The sequence below is a fragment of the Lygodium microphyllum genome, chromosome 6 (genome assembly GCF_053477565.2).
Source record: "Lygodium microphyllum isolate KBCC chromosome 6, Lygodium_microphyllum_v1.1.10, whole genome shotgun sequence".
NCBI classification, from domain to species: Eukaryota; Viridiplantae; Streptophyta; class Polypodiopsida; order Schizaeales; family Lygodiaceae; genus Lygodium; species Lygodium microphyllum.
This window is the reverse complement of record NC_141140.1, coordinates 20,627,981-20,650,298: the sequence shown is the minus strand read 5'-3', so window position 1 is coordinate 20,650,298 and position 22,318 is coordinate 20,627,981. Positions and strand designations below refer to the sequence as shown.

Genomic DNA, 22,318 nt, shown 5'->3' with positions numbered 1-22,318 from the left:
ACAGCCGACAGTTGTTCCCCTATCACAGCCGACATTTGTTCCCCTTTTGTAGCCATTATCTGGAGTACCAGAGCTACATACGCACATACACATACACGACACTTATCACACTCACAGCACCGTATTTTCAGTTTCCAATTTTTAGCTTTTCATTCAGCACTTTTATTTTGGATAGCTGGACCTCATCAGTTGTATCACACTTTGTCTCATAGGCCAGTTTTGGTCTTTAGAAGACGTTAATATAACTTTCTTTCTTTCTTTCTTTCTCTCTCTCTCTCTCTCTATCACACCTATGCAAAAGGCTAATTCCTTGTTGCTGAAACAAGCAAAACCAAAATGTAATTAGGGAGGTCATATTGATGTTAATTATATCGAAGCATGGAGGAAGAGAGGACCAAACCATGGGAGATAAGAATATATAAATATAATTTAATTATGACTGATGAGTAATTTGTCACCTACAACGATGGAGACATCAAAAGGGATCCAAGGGCCACATGAAGAGGATGCTAGCGACTATGTAATTCTCAACCTAAGAAGAGGTGAGCTATGGGGTGACACATTGTCAATTGCTGCAATCTGAGGTGTTGGAATTGAGGCCATAAATGTCTTAGGAGGGTGGGTGAGGTCTAAGGAGAGCCATCCTTTAGAGTCAAGGTGGGAACCAATGTAGGATTGGAGGAAGATGGAGGTGGTGTAGGCATTCCAAGGATGGCCATAAGAATAAACATCATAAGGGGAGGAGGTGAGGCCCTAGCCATGGATGAGATTGTAGAGTAGGACACCTTGTATGCATTCATTGTTAGGTTAGTAGTTTTATGTTATCGAGATCCAACTAAACCATCAGTGGTAGTAGGCACATTAGTGACTTGGGCTAGCAGTAACTCCACGGTGAGGAACAATTCGAGGGTGTAGTCTTGGGAGACTAGCTTCAACAATGTGGGGATGACCTTGACACAGGGGAAGCAACCCATGGGTTGCATTTGCTCAATGATGAAGAAGGTGGCCAAGATAATGGCTTGGTTGATGATGATGGTGGTTGCGTTTGCTCAATGATGGAGAAGGTGGCCAAGATCATGGCATGGTGCTGGTGATGATGGTGGCTAGGATAGCCTACTACTACCCCCTGCATCGCCGAACTCCACTGTCAAGTGCTACATGAGCTCTTGTTGGGGGTGCACATGAGGGAGTCTCCTGCTCCGATGAGGGCCACCTCATGTCGAGGGTCAAGGAACACTTGGTAGGCATCGCCCCTAATCTATTTGAGATGGCAATCTCTTTAGCCTCCACATCTTGCTTGCCTTGATTGAAGGAGAAGAGGAATGCATGGGGAGGGTGGCCAAGAGTGTAGGCTCGCAGGAGCTCAAGGTTGAGGTGAAAAACTTGTTGTTGGTCTCGTATAATGGTTAGTGCATGTTGTACCCCATGGTGCATCATCTCCTCCATCTAGTAGGAGGAGGAGGGACATCAACAATTCAATAGGCCAAAGGAAGAGGAAAGAGATAGAGAGGGGTCTATAAATTTTGCAATGATTTAATGCATGCCAATTGTATGAGATGCAGTGAGAGAGAGAGAGACAGGGGGGAGGAGAAAGAAAATATCTCCTTGTCAAGCAAGAGGAGGAGAGGGTTTAACAACTCAGCAGGTTGAAGAAAGAGATGGTAAAATGAAAGTCACAACCTAGTATCTCCTCCATCAAGCAAGGAGGAGGGACATCAATAATTTAGCAGGTTGAAGAAAGAGCAAAGACAAAGAAGGGTCTAGTAACTTTACAGAGATTTGGTGCATGCCACTTGCGTGAGATGGTGAGAGAGAGAGGGGGGGGGGGGGGGAGAGAGTATCTCCTCATCAAGTAAGAGGAGGAGGGGGGTCAGCAACTCAACATGCCAAAGAAAGATGTGGTAAGACAAAAGACATAGCCTAGTATCTCTGTGTTGATTCAATGCACGCCATGAGAGAAGAAAATCTCTGCAATGATTCAATGCACGCCACTTGTGTGTGTGTGTGAGAGAGAGAGAGAGAGAGAGAGAGAGAGAGAGAGAGAGAGAGAGAGAGAGAGAGAGAGAGAGAGAGAGAGAGAGAGAGAGAGAGAGAGAGAGTCATGCAAAGATATAGAAGATAAAGAGTGCTTGGGATGAGTGCCATGTAAGCTTGTTTAAGGTTTGGTAATTATCTTGATAGACGTGAAAATAACGAGTAATATAGACATAGAAGAAAAGCAAGTCATGTAGAGATATAGAAGAGAGAGAATGCTTGGGATGAGTGCCATGTAAGCTTGTGTCAGGTTTGGAAATTGGCTTGGTAAATATGAAAATAAAGAGTAGTATAGATATAGATGCTATAGCTCCCTTGAGATGGGCCAATATGTCAATATGCAAAGCACAAGACACACTACAAGCTATTTTGCTTTTTTTTAAAGTTTTAAAAAATAATTTCGATACTGAAAAATCTTCAATCGTGATAACAAAATGCTAATGCCTCCCCTCGAGGGGGCATACCAAAAAGGAATCAGTTTCAAGTTTTATACATGTAAAACATACAAGAACATCAATAGTAAAAAGTTGGCCTTAAATTACAGGTGTAAAAAAAGAGAGAAGAAAAACTGCCTAGACCCTAAAGTCCTCACTATGACATAGGACAGGACAGCCTGCAGGATAAAAAAGAGAGGATTTTATTAGTTTAACTTCAAAATCGGAATTTTCACATGGAACATGACGACAAAAACAGGATTCTGATTACGTATTGCCATTGGTCTGGACGCAGGTCTGATCAGCCTTGATGAAGGCTTGAATCCATCACGCCTTTGCATGAAAGCCTGATGGAGGTCAGAGGTTGGAGGTTGATCTTGGCAGCAGTTGCAGCTGGGACTTGCATTTCTCTTGCAGTTTACCGTGTCTACACCTTCAAAAAGAAGAAAGAGGTGCGCCAGGTATCGAAAGGCAATGGCAGGGCTGATTACCTTCGATTGGAGATGCATGAATGGTCACTGTTTTTGTGCTTCTTCTTCTTCTTCTTCCTTTTGTGTAATTTCAGATATCTCATGGTGCGGACTTAAAGAAAGTAGAGGTCGAATTGACCCTTGATCAAGGACACCTCGAATGGCTTCAGAACTGCACAGAAACTTACTCCCTGGCAAGCGTCGGTAAGTTGGCCTTTCTTATCTCATGAATTTCAAATAGACGTGCCGGAATCTTGGCTGGAATTTGTTTCAGTTGGCAGTGTCTCCTGAATTGGCCATAGCTGATCAAGCAAGTTCTTTGGTACCTTAACCGAAAATTTTGTTTACGTTTAATTGTTCCATGTTACCTATTTGCATCTTCGAGCTTGGTGGTCAAGCTTCCAGTGAGGCAAACTGCTTTACTTGACATCCTGTTATCGAAATGTGCAGATAAAGCTCTACGCATTCTGCTGACGTATGCACAGCAATGTGTAGATGAGATGTCGATCTTTGAGGAGGTTTGCCAGTGTCAAGATTCATCTTATATGTTATGATTTTGGAAGCTTTCTACTATGCTGCTATATTGACTGTGGTCTTTCCTTTTTAACAAGTGTGTTTTGTTATATTTGAAAACATGAAATCAGATCGCTTGGATAATGTGAAACTATTGATGCCAATTTGATATATGCTTTTCCAGATAAGGTGTACTTTTTGTAACGATAAGCAAAAGGTTACTACTAAGCATGTGATTGACAATGTGGTAAGTAACTTTACTTTGGAGGCATCCATGTCTTATCTCTTCCCATTTTCTAGTTTTCGTGTTGCCTTTTTGGAGTGTATGTCCCTTCACAGTTGTGCGTTTATCTTGTCAGCATCTCAAATATCTTGAGGAGATGGTTACCCAGCACAAATTAGCCAGCAAAGATAAGGTATGTTATCTACATATGTTATTGTACTAGCCATATTCATTCCTTGTCAAACAAAATTTCTAACTGATGTTTTTAGTGTGTGAAAATGGTGCATATTTATGGTAGCCATTTTGCAACTTTTGGTTGGATTAAGATTGGAAGTGACAAGAATCTTGGGTTTTCTGTCCTGGGTTCCATCATCGACTTATATACTTTCAGCTCTCATAGTGCAGGACTTGTCTATGGAAATTTGCATGAGAAATATAACATTCCAAACTTCTACCATTGACAGCCTGGCCAGTGGCAATAGCTTCTGCAAGTTAGAGAGGACAGAGAAGAAGCAATCCCTGATGCTGATGCAGAAAACAAGCTGTTGAGGATGGTGGCAGTAGGTACAAGGCTGGCAATGATAGGTAGAATCCATACACCAGCTGGGCGGCAACAACTGTAGGGTGAGGATAGCAGGGCGGTAGCCAGAAAGGAGATAGATGATGGTGATGATAGAGATAGGGAGAGAATGTTGGTGTGTATGCACACACACACACACACACACACACACACACACATAGAGGCTTTGACACAAGATACTTGGATTTGTGCCATCCAGGATGAGCTTGATCCCATTGAGTGGAATCATACTTGGTATTTAGTTAGCTTACCTCTTTGGAGGAAGGTGATTGGGATCAAATGGGCCTACAAGACCAAGTATTGGGCTGATGGGATCTTGGACAAGCACAAAGCCAAGTTTGTAACCAAGGGTTTTTCTCAAAAGCTTGGCTTGGACTCGAGAGACCTTTGCCTCGACAACTCATACGACAACCATCAAGACAGTCCACCATGCTGGCCAGTCTTTTAGATGGATGTAGAGTTAACTTTCCTAAATAATGATCTTCAGGAGGAGATTTATGTTGAATAGGCTCTATGTTTTCGTGTTTAGGATCAAGGATCACGTTAACCACTCTCAAAAGGCTCTTTACTGATTTAAACAGGCACCAGGAGCTTGGCCATTTCTTTCTTGACCATGGCTTTCCAAGTTCTGATTATGACCCCAACCTATATCTTAGATTGTTTGCTGGTCTGATGACATATATGTTATTCTTTAGGTAGATTATTTGATCATTGCTGGGGGTCATCGTGAGCACATTGCATACACGAGAGAGATCCTGAGCACAAAATTTGACATGATAGACCTTGGCTGCCTTCATTTCCTCCTTGGGCTAGAGGTGTTTTAGATACCCATTAGTATTTTCATTTCACGGCACTATGTGGCTGAGCTGTTGACAGCCTTTTGCCTGATTGCTTGTAGGCCGATTTCGTACCCCATGGACCAAGGGTCCAAGTGTTTGCATTGTGCATATCTTGGGTTAGAGAGCTTTGGCAAAAGGCGTTGCTTATTTGACTGTAGTGCATTTAATGTAGCTGGCCTGATTTTTGCAGCATTTAATGAAGCCAACCTGATCATTCATGTGTGTGTATTTTACCTATTTATTGGTTGCTCCTTGTTAGGAGTATAGTTAGCTCATGAGTGAGTTTGGGATTTGCCTTAGTGGGATAGGCATTATTGAGTATTTAAGGTATTTTAAAGTTTTCATTATGGTGATCATTTTAACATTTATTCCTGGCCGACCAACATTAACTGTTGGCCGACTTGATCACTTTATTGGCATTATTTTGTCCTATATATTTGGGTTCCTCCTCCACATTTAGTCATTCATCACTTGTAGATTCCAGTGCATGCCTTGTTGGAGAGAGGGAGCCAGTGCTAGTCCCATGTAGCTAGTGACTCATTGTTGTATGTGACTGCCTTGTGCTTGGTATACGGATTCCGTTTCTTGAGCACATTTGTGAGTTCTTCTTTGCAATGTTCATGTGTTGAATCTTTCCTCTCTCTTTTATCTTGTGTTCATCACTCTATTTCAGTGTTCTTTCATGCTTCCATTGCTGCATCCACTTTTGACATGGTATCAGATTTCAGGATCTACACTTGTGTTGCTGTTTTTTTGCTGATTACTAATCATCTTTGTTTGATGTAGTTGGATGACCAATTTCTAGGACTTTTCAGCCCTCAAATATTTGCGTTTGGTTGCTACGATTCTCCTCCAAACATTGTTGCTGTCTGTGTTTACTACTTTTTTGTCTTATTTTCATGTTGGCGATAGCATGTATTGCTTCTTTGTTTGCGTTTACTCCCTACAACATTTGTGTTTGCAGCCTCTTGGGCTCTTGAAGGTTGGACGATAGGGTTTTTAGCCTGTGTCCATCTTATCTTGGCTGATTCTTCCCGGTTCTTGCAGATTTTGTGATCTGTTATCCCCCCACAATGCATGTGAATTGCATTTAATGTAGTATGTGTTGTGCTTTGGCTGTACTCTCTCTCTTCTCCTCTTCTTTTCTTTATTTGCTCTTCCTATCCTCTCTAGATAGCTCCCCCTTGTTGTTCTACTGATGGCAAACTATGTGACATTAGGGACTAGCATTAATTAATTAATTAACTAATGCCATCCTAATGGTCAACATCCTCTTCTTTCCTTTATTTTCTCTTCCTATCCTCTCTAGATGGCTCCCCCTTCTGTTCTACTGATGATAAACTTTGCGACCCTAATTACCTAACATGGAGTGTCATGGGGACGTGAAATTTTAAGATGCTTTAACCTTATCGAGAACATTTGATTAAGCTATTGTTTAGCACATGTGATGTACATGGCAGTTATTTCGTAGTAATAAACCAAGGACCTCGAGGATGTAGTGGGTGTCAAAGGTAAAAGTTGTGATAAGTTATGCTAGCTGGGCTTTGAGGATCAGTTGGTGTCAATTTTGACCCTAGGATAGTTGCTTGGCCAATAAGTGTCAATGGTGATACTAGAAACTAGCATTAATTAATTAATTAATGCCAGTCTAAGGGTCAATAGAGGTTGGGGACCACTCTAGCTTACAAATGGCCTAGCCAATTTAATTATGGATGGGCACATTTAATTTTAGGTAGGGTCAGAAGGGTTTAAAATTAATTTTCTGGATTATTTAATTTGGAAAATTAATTAAAGGGCTAGATAATGCTGAAAAATGGGTTCAGAAGGTTGCCACTTGGCAAAAATATCCATATAAACTGAGACGTTTTTGGGAACTGGGTCTCAGCCATTTAGTCAATTTACAACTTGAGAGAGAGAGAGAGAGAGAGGGAGAGAGAGAGAGAGAGGAGGAGGGGGAGTTGCTAGTCCTTTTTCTGATTAAAGAACATGAATTTGCCGCAGAAGATAGCCATCTAGGGTCTTAGCAGGTAGGGGACAGTAGGGAGATACCTTCTAGGGGCTGACAATAGCATTGCTGATCAAGCGAAAACATTTTGGAGGTGCCTGGCAGTATAGGTGATTGCATTAAATGCAGGCTAGAGCAAGCAATAGGCAGATTTTAGGGTTTTCTTGCAAAGAAAATCAGATTTCTCTCTCATCTTGACTTTCTCCCACCTTCTCTAGTTAATTCTCAAAAGATCTTAGCATTTCTTATTCATTCTTAGCAGATCTCAACTAGATTTGGTGGATAGTAGGAGGATTTCTATTGTAAACCCTAAAATTTTGCAAAAATTAGGGTTTCGTGGCTACCTTGAGACTCGTGCTAAGAGGACAAGGCATTATGCACTAAAATTAGCACTTGCAATTTGTTGTATTAACAAGCATTTCAGATACTAGTCTATCAATTATGAATTGGGGTAGTATTTGGTCTGTTGGTGATTCCATTTGTGCAAGTCCTGGGTAAAAATCAAGGGTCAATTGGCCAAAATTGCTTACTGATTGTTTGTACAACAAGGGGCTTTTGGATTAGCTAGGGAGATCGGAGAATCCTGGCTTGTAATTGATCCATTGGCAATTGAAGTTAAAGAAATATCGAAAGGGGTGCCAATTTTGGACCCACCACGTGTCTATTATCCAAGATTGTTAAGGTAATGTGTGCATTTCAGTTTATGCTCAGTTATTAATTGTTGTAATTAAGTGCTTGATTAGGTTTTACCACCCTATCTGAAGAGGAAGGCTAGTTTCATGGTTCCATTGTCAGGATTCCACTTAATTCCTTGATTTGGTGGGACCTGAGGCACTTGATTGCAAGGTAAATCTTTGTGCTAGTGCTGATTTTTGCTCTCAGCTGAGAAATTACAGCAATATGTCTTCATACAGTGAGATGCAATCAAGTAGTGATGATGCCTCTTAGTATGGACACTCACATAGGGAAGAAGGGAATGCAATGCCTAATCTTGACAAGGCTCAAGACCATGGACAATAAGCTGAAAATGTGGCTGTTGGGCAAGATGTAGGGCATTCAAGGCATATTGAAGCTGATGACTAGCAAGAAGAAGAGGAATTCGATGACCAATGTAAAGATCTCGGCTAAGGACAATAGTTAAAACGTTAATGCAATTGGCAAATGATCCTTAGTTCATACGCTTTTTGAACTCCTTAAAGGAGGGCAGCAAAGGCAAGAAGAGGAAATCGTCTTTGAGAGCTTCAGGACAATAAGATGCATCAAAGGAAGAGCCAATACAATAGCATGATGTTCTAAATGTGGGTAGTGGGCATAAACAAATGATGCCAATGGGGCAATTGATGCATATGCAAGGCCAACTTGGAATTACCAATCCAATGCTTTTTGGATAGTAGGGCATACATGCAATGATAGGGCAGTCAGTTTACTTTGGTGGTGGCACTAGTTTTCATGCTATAGTGGGTGAGGGACGGCATACATGGATATATGACACAAAGTTTACTTTGGTGGTGGCACTAGTTTTCATGCTATAGTGGGTGAGGGACGGCATACATGGATATATGACACAACTCCTTATCATATGTAACAACCAATGCGTAGTATGCAAGGCCCAATGTATCTGAGTATAGCTGGCAATATGCATAATCCCATGTATGACAATGTTGGCATGATGCTAGGGCACAAAGTGGCAAGTTTGGCAATGTATATATGCAGCCCACTATGTTTGGGACTCACGATATTAATGCTAGTCATACAAATGCTCTGTATAGTGCTGGTTATGAGGAAAAATGTAGCTAGTAATGTATGCAATGTATGGGAAAATGTACCTCGGTATGGTTGGTAGTATGCGAATTCCCATGCACAATCACATTGCAATGGTCCAAAGTATGCAAACAAGAATGTTTGCTTATGCATCTAGTGCTCCTAGCATGTCAGGTATATACGAGGGGCTAGTCAATTGGATGCAATGTTGCATATTAGTTAAGTTGAAATTGCAACAATGTGAAAGTATAAAGCATCGCAATGCTTAAGGGGAAGAAATGCCTACAACCTAGTGGAGGTTTTGAGACAAGTAAAGTTAAAGATAAAGTTTCTACATGCTTCTTGGTGAAGCTTCAATATTGTTTCATCAATAGATGCAAAGTGGATGGAAGAGGATGTCTTAGTAGATCATCCTAGTTGTTGCAGCTTTACCTAGATGCCTTTTAGTTAGAGTTGACTTTAGTTTGGGCTTAGTCAGGTTCGACCAAGTAGGGGTTCAGAGTATTACTGGATGCTCGAGGGGGAGGTAACATTTCCACTCCAATTGTGATAACTCTCGTATGTAGTGCATCTTGAATGTATTCAGCATGTATCCAAGGTACTATGTTGACAATATGTTTGCCATGGGGTCACTACTTAGTGTATTAGTCATCGTGAGATGTATACATATGAGTATGGTTGTTACCGCGGCTCTAAGACTATACTTATGCATTAGTTTGAGATCAGTTTATGATAAGTTGGGCATGAGCTTTTGCCTTAGTCTTGAGAACAAATTCTGATTAGTTGCAGCTCATTTTTGATCAGCTTGAGAATTGTTTATGGTCACTTTTGAAATTAGTTTTGCATCATTTTTTGATCAAATTTTGCAATGAGTTTGTGATCAGTTAAGGGTCACATTTGCAGCAGTTTGTGACCAGTTCTTAGATCAGCAAATGATTAGTTTATGTGTAGATTATGCTTAGTTTTCAATGGTTTACAGCTGGTTCCATGGACAACAGCATATTAGTAAATGCCATTGACAGTTTCAGCCATGGTTTATGCTGAGAATATGCTTTACTATGGTTGTGAAGTTAGAACAGTTGAGAAACATGAGTTATGGATGCATCCAATGGGTTTCTAGCAATAGTTCTGGTCCCTGGATTGTATTTCAGATTTATATCATGTTTATATTGATTGGAAATTTTCAACAGGTTTGGGACATATGGTATGGTTAGACAATAGTGGCCAATGTTATGACTGTGATGCCTTGTGGAAATTCCAATTTAGTATGCTTTTTCTTTGGTACAATGTATTATAATTGAGGACGATTGCAAGGATTTCAAGGGGGAGGTTTGTCATAGGGATGTGAAATTTTAAGATGCTTTAATCTTGTCGATAACATTTGATTAAGTTATTAATCAAATGTGCAAGGTTGTTTAGCATGTACATGCCAGTTATTTCATAGTAACAGGCTAAGGACCTCGAGGATGCAGGGAAAATTAAAGACAAAGTTGAGATAAGTTATGCCAATTGGGCTTTGAGGGTTAGTTGGCGTCACTTTTGACCCTAGGACACTTGTTTGGCCAATAAGTGTCAATGGTGACACTAAGGGACTGGTATTAATTAATTAATTAATGCCAGTCTAAGGGTCAACAAAGTCTGGGGACCACTATAGCTTGCAAATGGTCTAGCCAATTTAATTATGGATGGGCATATCTAATTTTGGACAGTGTTAGAAGAGTTGAAATTAATTTTCAAGATTATTTAATTTTAACAATTAATTAAATGACTAGATAATACTAAAAAATGAGTTTAGAAAGTTGCCACTTGGTAAAAATGTCCATGCAAACCAAGAAAACAATTTTCAGTATGGAAGAGAGAGAGGGGGAGCCGCCGGTACATTTTCTAATGAAGGAACAACAATTTGTTACAAAAGATAGCCATTTGGGGCTTTAGTACCCAAGAGACAGCAGGGATACACCTTTCATGGGCTAGCAATAGCATTGTTTAGGTGACATCATTTTTGAGGTGCTTGACAGTAGGTGATTGTATTAAATGCGGGCTAGAGCAGACAACCGACAGATTTTAGGGTTTTCTCATGAAGAAAATCAGATTTCTCTCTCATCTTGACTTTCTCTCACCTTCTCCAATTAATTTTCAAAATATCTCAGCATTTCTCAACCATTCTCAGCAAATCTCAACAAGATTTGGTGGACAACAGGCTATCCATTGTGAATTGGGGCAGTATTTGGCTTGTTGGTGGTTCCATTTGTGCAAGTCTTGGGTAAAATCAAGGGGTAATTGGCCCAAATTGTGTTGATTGTTTGTATAACAAGGGGCTTTTGGATTAGCTAAGGAGATTGGAGGATCTTAGCTTGTAATTGATCCATTGGAAATTGAAGTTAAAGAAATATCGAAAGGGGCGGCAGTTTTGGGGCCACTAGGTGTCTATTGTGAAGAAATGCCCTAATACAGATACATAAACAGAAACCATAAGACAAAGCACAGACTGATAAAAGAACATAGTTAGGGTTAGGGTAACTTAGAGACAATGGACACAGTGAATGAATGACGTGATATGACTATTGAAAATACAATGCTCATGCAACAAACACACTATGTAGTGAATGAATACTGAACCTTGAACTCTTGTATCTCAAGGATCAGGGCAAGGGTAATGAGTTGGAGAGTATGTCATACTCTGAACGGATCTCGAATCGCAGCAAGACAGCCTTCGGATGTTGAACACCTTTCATATCATCAAAGATCGTGCCTACTGGTCTACTTTTCGCTCATGATGTTTCCACAAATTCTTCCGCACTGTTAGGATGACATGATTGTAAAAGAGCACTTGGACAAGTGAACAATTCCCTTGCAAGGGCACTGTCCAAGTGAACAAGTCCCCTTCGAGGGCACTGTCCAAGTGGCACTGCTGCATAGCATATTGCATGAGCATGCCCTTTTACAATCATGTCATCCTAATAGTGCAGAAGTAAAGGAGATGCAAGATATCATGCTCATGCAATATGCTATGCAACGGTGCTACTTGGACAGTGCTCTTGCAGGGGAATTGTTCACTTGTCCAAGTGCCCTTTTACAATCGTGTCATCCTAACAATGTAGAAGTATTTGCGGAAATGTCAGGAGCGGGAAGTAGAGCAGGCTCAGTAGGCACGATCTTTGATCATGTGGAAGAAGGAATTGGATTGGAATCTGGTGCAGAGGACTGCACGATATCCCTCTCGTTAAAGACGACATTTCACCTAATGATCACCTTGTTTGTCTGAGGATCAAACAAACGATAGGCTTTCGCTTCAGAGGAATATCCCACAAAAATAAGGAGAGAACCTTGGGGAGTGAGCTTTCTTATCTTGTCATTAGGCGTGTGTGTGTACGCACGACACCTGAAGACTCTGAAGTGGGAAATAACAGGCCGAGAGCCAAAAAATGTCTCATACGAGGTCTTTTGAGGAAGAGCCGCAGTTAGGCACCGGTTGAGGTTGTACACCGAAGTGTAACCTCGACTCAAAGGCGGTCAGGGGACTCTGTTGCGAATAGCATAGAGCGTGCCATTTCCATGACTGTCCGGTTCCTATGCTCTATGACTCCATTCTGAGAAGGGGAGTTGGTAGAGCTGGCGTGAGATGCAATCCTTTTGTAGAAACTCAGAAAACTCGTGGGAGATGAACTCACCACCGCTATCACTCCTCATGCAATCGACACGACGATTAGTCTGATTATGAACCAACAGCACCCAAGCAAAAAAATATGTGAAAGCATCTGACTAATGCTTGAGAAAGTACACCCACATGTATCTGGAATGATCATCCATAATAAAAAAGAAAAGCAATACATCGTTCAAGGCGGCAATGGATATCAGCCCACAAAGATCAACATGAATCAATCTAAGAGGCATCTCAGTACGATGTGAGGTTGGTTGAGGGAATGAGGTACGGTATCGCTTCTCGAGCTGACATGCTTGACAGACATCTCAAGCTAGCTTTAGGCGTGGAAGGCCCTTAACTAGCTCACGGCGTGACAACTCATAAAGAGAGCCATAACCAAGATGCTCTAAGCGAAAATGCCAAAGGTGCTCATTGTTCGTAGGCTCCCGAGATGTGGCTAAGGCGTGGAAGCTATGAAACACGGAACCCTCAGGTGTTGGCTCAGTTAGAAAATGTGTCATGTGGTATAGGCCATTAGGCTTTGCCTCATGGCAAGTAATCACAAACCAGTCTGAGAGTCAAGGATCTCGACTGTGGTCACTGTAAAGAAGACTGCTCTCCCCAACCGGACAGGCTGCTGAATAGATAACAAGTTCACCCCAAGCTGAGGGACATGATATACATTGTCCAACGAAGCTAGATCCGGACCCTTGTTAGTGACAAAATTGACGCAACCTTGAGCCTGAATCTTGACCGAGGAGTTGTTTCCTACGCAGACCCGCCCGGTTGTAGGGGCTCAGGAACGGAAAATGTCTGCTATAGGAGTTATATGATGTGTAGCTCCATTGTCCACAATCCAAACAGGAGCTGAAGTGCTTGGCTGTGACAAGTGGGTCTCTGCGGTAATCTTGTCAGGAAGCAACTCACAGATGTGGATGAGACTCGCATCTGATGTCTCTATGGAGATAATGTGGACCTCTACAGACCAGTCAGACAAGCCCTTTGGAGTTGAAAACGTTGTCGACTGAGATGGCTGAGCGGTGGCAGTATGCGTTTGCTGACCTTTAAATTGCCCCTTGCCATCACCTTGCCTCCCTTATTGGGGGTTTCCCGACTGAGGGGTGGGGGTTTGTGACTTAGGTTTTGGTGTTGTGTCTCTTGCCTTTGATCGACACTCCTCGTCAAAATGGGCAGCCTTTTGATAATGTTGACAATATCTATTCTTTTTAGGTACATTTTGCCACCCAGGTTTGAGAGATTGGGATGTTCCTTGTGATTCCTCGGATTGATTTTGATTTTGATTTTTGATTTTGATTTTGATTTTGAGTGGAGGTTTGGTTTTGTTTTGCCTTTCCTTGTTGCCCATTTTGAGAATGAGCAACAAGAGCCTCCTCTGAAGAGGAATTCATATGAAATTGATCGAACAACTGTGCGTAACACAACAACTGACACTCAAATTCATAGAATGTAGGCATGGTAGGCTTTGAAACTATATCTTTCACAAAATTGAAGTATTTCCTGGGAAGTTTATTTAGGAACAATGTGATCCAATCGTCAAAGGACTTGGGAGTCCCCGTAGTGGAGAATTCAGCGAGAAGACGCGGATACTCAGCCAACCTGACTTTCAAGTCATCCCGGTCAGTGATTTTGAAAAGCTGGAGCTCATGTTCAAGATTGATACAAGTCCTATCCCGAGCTGCATAGCGGTCAGTCAAGTGTGCCCATCGCTCAGACGCTAAGTCAAAATGTTGAAGCTGAGAATTAAATCAGGCAATAAACCTTGCATCAGCTCAATAATAGCGGAGGCATTCCTAGCCTTCCATGAGCAGACAACCTCGTATGGGACAAGTGTGGGATCGGGTTGGGGTTCCAAACCTTGCACAAGATCCCATAGGTTCTAGGAGTCAAGGACATATCTCGTTAAAACGAGTCTTGTCATTAAATGTATGCTTGGCAGAAGATGAGCTAGAACCATGAGGTGTCGGGTAGGTGGAGTAAGATGGATGTGGGGGATAAGATTGTGGAGGGTAAGATGGTGGAGATGGATATGTCTGATAGGTAGAAGGAGGGGGTAGAGGTGGGTAGGCAGAAGTAGGCTATGAGTGTCGATTGAGGCGGAGACACTGGAACATGAATGTTTCCATAAGGTGCGAGTGTAGGTGGAGGCATTGGGACATGAAAGCCCTGTCCAAAGTGAGGTTGGGGCACAATAGTATGACCAGAAGGTCTACTAGGTAAACCCATGGAGGCAAACTGTGGAGTCAACTGATCCACACTCGGGAGAGACTGGGGGGGATACCGAGGCTGCAATGATCCCGAAAATGTGTGTAAAGTAGGTGGAACACCACCCGGCTAAGAGAAGGATGAGGTCCTAAAGGATGTGTCTATGTTTCCATAACCCCTCAATGTGATGTGCGGTGCGACATGAGGTATCTGAAATGGAAATGTAAATGTAAATGGTATGAATGGAAGTGGAGAAGCAACGGAATAATGTGGTGGGATGGGTGAGTTTTGAAAATGTGGTGTGTGAGGTGCTGATGCATTTTGTTCATTTTTAACATTTAATGATTGGAAATAAAAGTGTGAAGATGATGATGCACCATGCAATGAAGAAAAAGAAACACCAAATTCATTCTGATTTTGTGAAGTAGATTGAAAAGAAGGAAGGGTAGAAAAAGAGGTACCTAGCTTTTTCTTATAATTCCTACGACGTGTGTTAATATACAAGAATTGGTCCTCAAGAGGACCTTTTCCGTAGTCAACAAACTAGACTTTTTCTTCCACATGATCTCTTCTAGAATATTGCAAAGCAGAAGAGGTAAAGGAAGGAACAAAAGATGAATCTAAAGTACCTTGCACCGGAGTGGACGGAAGAGGATGAAAGAAAGGAACATACTGTGGGTCTTTTTCTCCAAGAGGGGGGCCCATCCCTGATGGAGGTCTCGACGGCCCTGCAACATCATCAGATTTACGCGCAACATGTGAAGAGAGAAATTCATGCATACTTTCATTTAGAAGCTTTTCTTGAAGGACAATCCTTCAATCGAGCTCCTCAATCTTCTTTTGTCTATAAGCTATGATCAGTTTGTATTCTTCAGAGGTTAGCTTGCTTAGCTTTTCTTCCATGTAATCAGAAGTGTCTTCCACCATGTCGGAACTTTGTGGAGCAAGCTGATCAGCCCACTCTCGCTCGGTTCTCGGCATAGTTGGTTTTGGACAGTGAATCGGTGTTGTTGTGTTCGATGTCATTTGCATCTACTGTTGTTCTTGCTTCTGGTGTAGAGCTTTTAGATCAAAAGCCTAGGTCTCTTAGAGAGAACCAAGCTTTGATACCATGTGAATAAATACCCTAATATAGAAATATAAACAGAAATCATACGACAAAGCACAGACTAAGAAAAGAACACGGTTAGGGTTAGGGTAACTCAGAGACAATGGACACAGTGAATGAATGAAGTGATACGACTACTAAAAATACAATGCTCATGTAGCAAACACACTATGTAATGAATAAATACTGAACCTCGAACTTCTATATCTCAAGGATCAGGGCAGGGGTAATGAGCTGGAGAGTGTGTAGTACTCTGAATGGATCCCGAATCGTAGCAAGGCAGTCTTCGGATGTCGAACACCAGCAAATGTAGTAGTGAGAAGCTAGATGTGATGTAAACAGCAGTGAGGAGAGAGAAAGACTAAAAACGTAGACTGTCGGAGAGAGACAAAATGTAAGCAGGACAGATTGCAGGAGAGAGAAAGACTAAAAATGCAGGCAAGATAGCCTGCAGGAGAGAGAACTGCCAGACGCAGGCAGAACAGCCTGGCTTGTAAGAGCTGGCGACTGTTGGAGGAGAGTGAAAACTGCTAGTCGACACTTGCAGCAGCTGGGCGACAGCCTGCAGGAAACAAATGTAGGGTTGTGATGATGTGGCAGGCTGTACGACAGTAGGTTTGCACAGGAACAGCAGTCGCTTGGCTGGAATTAGCTCCAAACTGTGTGAAGAGGGCTGGAAATTAGGTGCCAACTGATGGAGATAGCAGTGGATAGCTTTAGCTGAGATGTCCTCCGCGAATGGGGTGTGGGCAGCAAGCTAAAACACCTAAAATCTGCAAAAACGAGATTGAGGGCTGAATGGAGGGCAACATACCTATTTATAGAAAGTTTGGGCCCTCCCAAAAGGGTTTGTGCATGTGGAACACAAAAACTCTCTAGGATTGCGTTTCTTTTAAATAAACAAGGTTTCTTCATTAATTAAGCATGTTTGGGGCTGTTTAAGTAAAGCTAATGCATTTTTAGCCCAACATCTATTGTCCAAGATTGTTAAGGTAATGTGTGCATTTCAGTTTGTTTATGCTCAGTTATTAATTGTTGTAATTAAGTGCTTGATCAAGTTTTATCACCCTATCTGAAGTGGAAGGCTGGTTTCATGGAGTGCTGTTATGAAAGCATGGTTTATGCAGAATTGGTTATGGCACGTTGTTTCTAGAGCTATTGAGCGTCTTGAGCAACTCCTCTTTGAGCTGATTTCGACAAGGACAACCATGAGGAAGCTATGTTCACATGGGATTCCGATGATACCCATGCATATTCTACTTTTCTTTGGTGTATCTCTAAAGAGATTTTTCCAGTGGTCACCTCTTGCAAGATTGCTTTAGTGAGATATGGTTTAAGCTTTAGATGTTGTTCAAGGCTCCCTTGACTATGCATGTGGTTACCCTCTATGGACAGCTCTTGTAGATGAAGAACCAAAGGATACTATTTAGTGATTCTTGCTTCATGTTAGATATGCATAGGATCAGCTTCATCACATGTAGTCCGCCCTTCTAGAGGCTCGCCTTGTGGGGACTACGCTTCACAAGCTCCCTCTGGAGTTTGATGGAGTAGCCAATGCTTTGCGGACCCAGACATCATTGATGCTAGTGAGCCATAGAAGCGGAAAACGCCCCAAAACATCCCTTTTAGGACCCAAAACGCTGAAACATGTGGAGGACCCAAAATGTGTTTCCCTGTCCGAAATGTTTACCCTTAGGGGAAACGGCTGCTATGTGGTGGAAAATGTTTGGGTTAGCACCATTTTCCAATAAACCCGAGACATTTTTATCAAAACATAGTATATTCTTTATGCTTTAAATGTAGCATTATTAATCGGCATATTCTTTATGTTTTAACGTTTAATGTTTTAACGTAGCATTTTCTTTAAAAATCATAATGTTGAATAGTCGTGGTTGCCCACAACCCATGTCTTTATACATGTTCTTGAGCCTTGGTATATGGATTCCATTTCTTGAGTCTATTCTCTTTGAGTTCATTGTGTTGTTGCTGTTCTTTTTGTTCTTTGTGTTTACAATAATTTTATCAGCTCTATCTCTTTGCTTTTGTTCTAACACCAAGTTGTTCTAGTATTCTTCACATGCAGTGGCAGACATCTTGATAGGTTCATGCATACTTGACTAGATATTTCTTAAGCAATTACCATCTTGATTTCTTTCATGAAGAGATCTTTTTAGCCTCATTGGCAGGTTGCTTTTCTGGTTTTGCGGTACTTGTGGGGCACCTTGTGTCATGAGATTGAGAAATTTTGACTTATTTCTTTTGGAACAGTTAAGTTGTGCACATGTGTGGAGCACATGTGAGATTAAGTTGAATGTTAGTCACAATGACATACAACCCTAGCTTGGGTAGGGGGGGACTTCAGTAGAAATTCCTGTGGATAGGTGCTACTGGGTGTGCATGGTGATAGATCACGGTCAAAGACATTGAATGGCCCCTTGGGAATTTTTAGTAGCAGGGGGGTAGGGAATTAGATCATTTACTGTCTTGGAATAAAGTTTAAGGAAAGTTTCGAAACTTCAGGTTCAAAGAGGTTAGGGATTCTAAATCGGTGCTGGGGCCAAAGTTTGGGCAAGGCCATGAATATTAAAATTGGCCGGAAATTTAGTCTAGAGGCTGAGTTTTGCATGAGCAGTTTTGCCACTCGGCAAATTGACAGCAGATGAAGCTGAATGTAACTGGTTTGGCAGCAGGAAAACCCTAATCACAGCAGGTGACTGATTGGGAGCATTATCAGCAGTGGTTGATAGCATCTGGAGTGCAAATTAGGGGTTGGTGACATCATGGGAAAGCCATTTCTGATTAGATGACAGTTGCTGGGTGCTTTTCAGCAGCAGATGGCAGTGTTTAATGCATTTTGGGATCATTTATTGCAGGAAATATTTTTTTGGCATGCTTCTAGGCTGGAAATTGCTGCTGGTCATTGTTTTGGGGCAGCAAATCAGACAATTCTCTCCCCTACTACTTCCTTCTCCTCTATACATGTTGCATGTGCAAACTGGTGTAGAAAATTGGTGATCAAGGCCTTGATTTTGAATCTAAAGTGTTATTGGAATTTTCTGATCCCAAGTTTGCAACCAGCAAGGATTAGGGTTGGCACAGCTGCATTGGGACGTGTCCATGCATGCCTCCGTGATTTGTGAAGGTGGTTGTAAGGTTAGTGGATAGCAGATTGAGTGAGATTTGGTGGTCTAGAAGAGGGCCAATTTGCATGCAACTGGAGACGACTCAATTTGGTCTCCTTGGGTACTCAAATCAAGGGGCAAACTGAGTTTTAGGGTTGCGGGTTACAGAGAACAGCAAGTTGTTCCAAAACTACTAGAGATTGTGCCTTAATTTGCTGGGAATTTGGGGAAGTTCAGTTAAAGGAACTTGGCAGATTTTGGGTTAGCTTGTTTCTCTAACCTCTTGAAGCTTTGGCTGCTCTTAATTGTACAATCATTATTAAGAATTAGTGTGAAAAGAAATACTGCAATGTGTGCCAAGGTTTTTGGGATCAACTAGTGTCTGCTTATCTCTTTTATTGGTAGTTCAAAGTGCTAGAATGTGTAAATCAGGGTTCCACTGCCCTTTCTTGAAATGGAGGCCTTGTTTCACCCTGATTCATGGGATTTTATATGGAGAGGTCTCTCTGACAGGCTGGACAGATTCAGATTGGGTAGGTGACTTAGAATCCTGGATATCTATTACAAGTTTTTGTTTGACTTTGGGACTAGATGCCCTCTCTTGGAGTAGCAGCGACAGCCAATTGTTACTCTTTCTTCACAAATGTAGAGTAAAGAGCTGCTTGTGCGGCTGCCCATGCAAAGGATTTTGTTTGGTTGAGGCAGATGCTAGTTAAGACTGGATTTTCTTAGCCCCTGCCAACAATTATTCGTGGTGACAGTCAATGCTGCTTGGCCATAGCAAGGAATCTTGTGTTTCATTCTTGCATGAAGCACATTGAGATCCATTACCACTATCTTGAGGAGCACATCCAACATGGGAGTTGGAGTTGGTTTACTGTCCCACAATGGTTTACTGTCCCACAATAGACAATGTGGTGGACATCTTCATGAAGGCTCTTTTTCATCATATGTGCCCCTTGGGAGTTCAGGCGCACCCAAGCTCTGAGAGGGGGTGTTAGTGGTCATGGTCATCTTTTTGTTCTGAGCCCTATGCTAAGTCATGGAGGGACATTAAGAGCTTTGGCAGGTCTAGTTATTGTGATCACTTTTGGTCATTTTGTTCTTTGTCCCTAATTTTGGGCCTTGTCCATCTTTTCGGGTTCTGAACACTATCCTAGAGTTTTTTAGGTCAGTCTTGCCTATTAAAGACTCACCTGTTAGTTGCTCTGTACTATCATCAGTCACAGCCTTCTTCTGCACGACATCTCATTTCCAAAAGGGTGCGGAGGGTGAAGGAGAAAGGGAAACATGGAGGGAGGCTGTGTGAGAGTTTGCAACGGATTAAAAATATGGGGCATGCCAGAATCCCTGAATCAGTGGAAACAGTAGAGATGCATTAAGAAAGGTAAGTGTAAGTAGTGCCAACAGGTAGGCAACTTAGATGATTGTAAGATATGCATTGCACTAGACAAGAATTCTTACAGTTGGATATCTGAAAAGACAAAGAAAGAGCTTCCTGCAAATTATACACTACAGTTGTGCGACTGTTAAATGCTCATGCCTTTGGTGCTTTAGGTACACAGCAAATTGGTGGGCAATGTTCTTGTATCCTAGGGTTGCACGAAGTGCAAAAGCAGTCTGAAACGTCTGGAGGTAGGCTGTAGAACCTTCAGCTGGTCATTTCCTGGAAACGACTAGCTGTATGGTGACCGGTCAAGGACCATCATCTGTCACCCATAGTTTTTGACATTTCTGCAGGAAAAGCTCTGTTCAAGCTGAGGCTTGCTATCAGAATCAATTTTGGTTGTATGCATGTAATGTGGAGAATGCTAAGCTATGTTGAATTTAGTTTGTTGCACTTGCATGAGTCATGCTGGAGGTATGTTGTTTGATGTTTTGCCTCATGCCTTAGAGCAACTAATGCCATGAGCAGCATGGGTTCAATCTCCTGTGGCTGAGATCTCCTTGAGTAGCTCAAATAATATTGAGTATTATGTAGACTAGATGGATGACCACCAGGAGGCAGGACAGTGGATCTTGTGATCCTGCTCAAGGCTATGAGTATTGGGTTCCATTTTGTTCATTTTGGGTCACTTGTTTTTATTAACCCACAGACCTGTTCAATTCTCCCTTTAACACCTATACTAGATGACCGTGTGAAATGTGGGAGTTGAACCGAAGACCTTCTGGTCACCACCCTCCTGTTCAACTTAACCAACCGACCTACACTTGTTTGGTCTGGGCCTCATATCTTGTTCTCTGGTCCAAAAATTTGACTTTATGATCTGGGTACAAGTCATAGATTAATGGTTGCAGGCAAGTGCACAAAATACAAAATACAATCTTAGCACTGCAATTGCTGGTTTGAATCTGTTTTCAAAGTTTGATTATTGTGACGGATTGTAAATTCATTGGCTGAAGAAATAAGAGAGTGGGCTTAATTTACAAGTAGGCAGTTGAATGAGCTCTCTTAGAACTAGCACTTTGAAGATGGAGTTTTGTCTGTGATATAAGTTAGAAAAATGTTTTTTTCTGATAACATCAATTTGGTTTTGTCCAGGCTGCCAGGATAATTATTGAATATGCCATGTCTTCTGAGGATAAGGCACATATTTTTGAAGTGAAGCGCTGTAGGCATGGGGACACTTGCAAAAACTGCTGATTTTGTAGTGCTGTTCAGTCATCAGAGAGATGATCGTTAAATAAGGGTTTCTCTTTGTGATAATATGAATTGTCTTATTCCACACTACTAAGATTTTATCTTTTAGAAGCAGAAAAGGGGGAGAACTGGTTAAATACACTTAAAAATCAAAAGATTGGGTAGCAGGATTGACTTTTCAGGCACTTTGAACAGTGATCAAGGAGCTGTGCCTGCAATCATGGACTATGTTTACATGCAGAAAAGGGGCGAAGAAGTAGCTAATTGCTTTCAACTCTTGTGGAGTACTAGGATGGTCTTCTTTCTTTAGATAATTTGAACTGTGACTGCAGTTGTGTGGAAATGCAACCACATTGATCTGCAATGCTCTCCACAGCACCCATCTTTTTCATTTTCATACAAGTCTATTTTATTTATAGGCAGCATATGATTTCCAATTGTATTGCTGCACTAATGGTACTTCTAAGCTAGGGACATCATGTTTTAAATTTATTGTTGTGCTACTTGTATTCCAAGCAAGGCATGTTATGCTACATATTGTAGTGGAGTGATCCTCTGTGTATGGTGTAAGGTACAACTTAATAGTGTAGGCCAAGTAGTCATGGCCCATTTATATAGACAATCAGAAGGGGGTGTCCTAAAGGCTAAATTGAAGATGCAAGGTCAGGAACTGGAGAGGAGCCGCATGGAACGGAGGCATTGTTAAAGGATCCATACCCATA

General features: G+C 41.7%; 1 protein-coding gene across 2 annotated transcripts; it reads left to right on the top strand.

Annotated features, from left to right (window-relative positions):
* Positions 1 to 2,656: 2,656 nt before the first annotated feature.
* LOC148034359 (uncharacterized) lies at positions 2,657 to 22,033 on the top strand. 2 transcript variants are annotated; one of them, XM_087679304.1, is made up of 6 exons: positions 2,657 to 2,929; positions 3,034 to 3,142; positions 3,389 to 3,456; positions 3,636 to 3,698; positions 3,811 to 3,867; positions 21,498 to 22,033. In XM_087679304.1, the coding sequence occupies exons 1-6, from the start codon at positions 2,819 to 2,821 to the stop codon at positions 21,597 to 21,599; spliced, it is 510 nt and encodes a 169-aa protein (XP_087535430.1). In that variant the 5' UTR covers positions 2,657 to 2,818; the 3' UTR covers positions 21,600 to 22,033. The 2 variants fall into 2 exon arrangements, with proteins under 2 accessions (XP_087535430.1, XP_087535431.1); XM_087679305.1 differs by having other exon boundaries at positions 2,658 to 2,920.
* Positions 22,034 to 22,318: the final 285 nt, after the last annotated feature.

Coding starts and splice junctions, on each gene's coding strand:
- LOC148034359 (XM_087679304.1), top strand. CDS start 2,819: ATGGAGGTCAGAGGTTGGAGGTTGATCTTGGCAGCAGTTGCAGCTGGG. Junction 3,143..3,388: donor TTACTCCCTGGCAAGCGTCG/GTAAGTTGGCCT, acceptor CGAAATGTGCAG/ATAAAGCTCTACGCATTCTG. Junction 3,457..3,635: donor AGATGTCGATCTTTGAGGAG/GTTTGCCAGTGT, acceptor ATGCTTTTCCAG/ATAAGGTGTACTTTTTGTAA.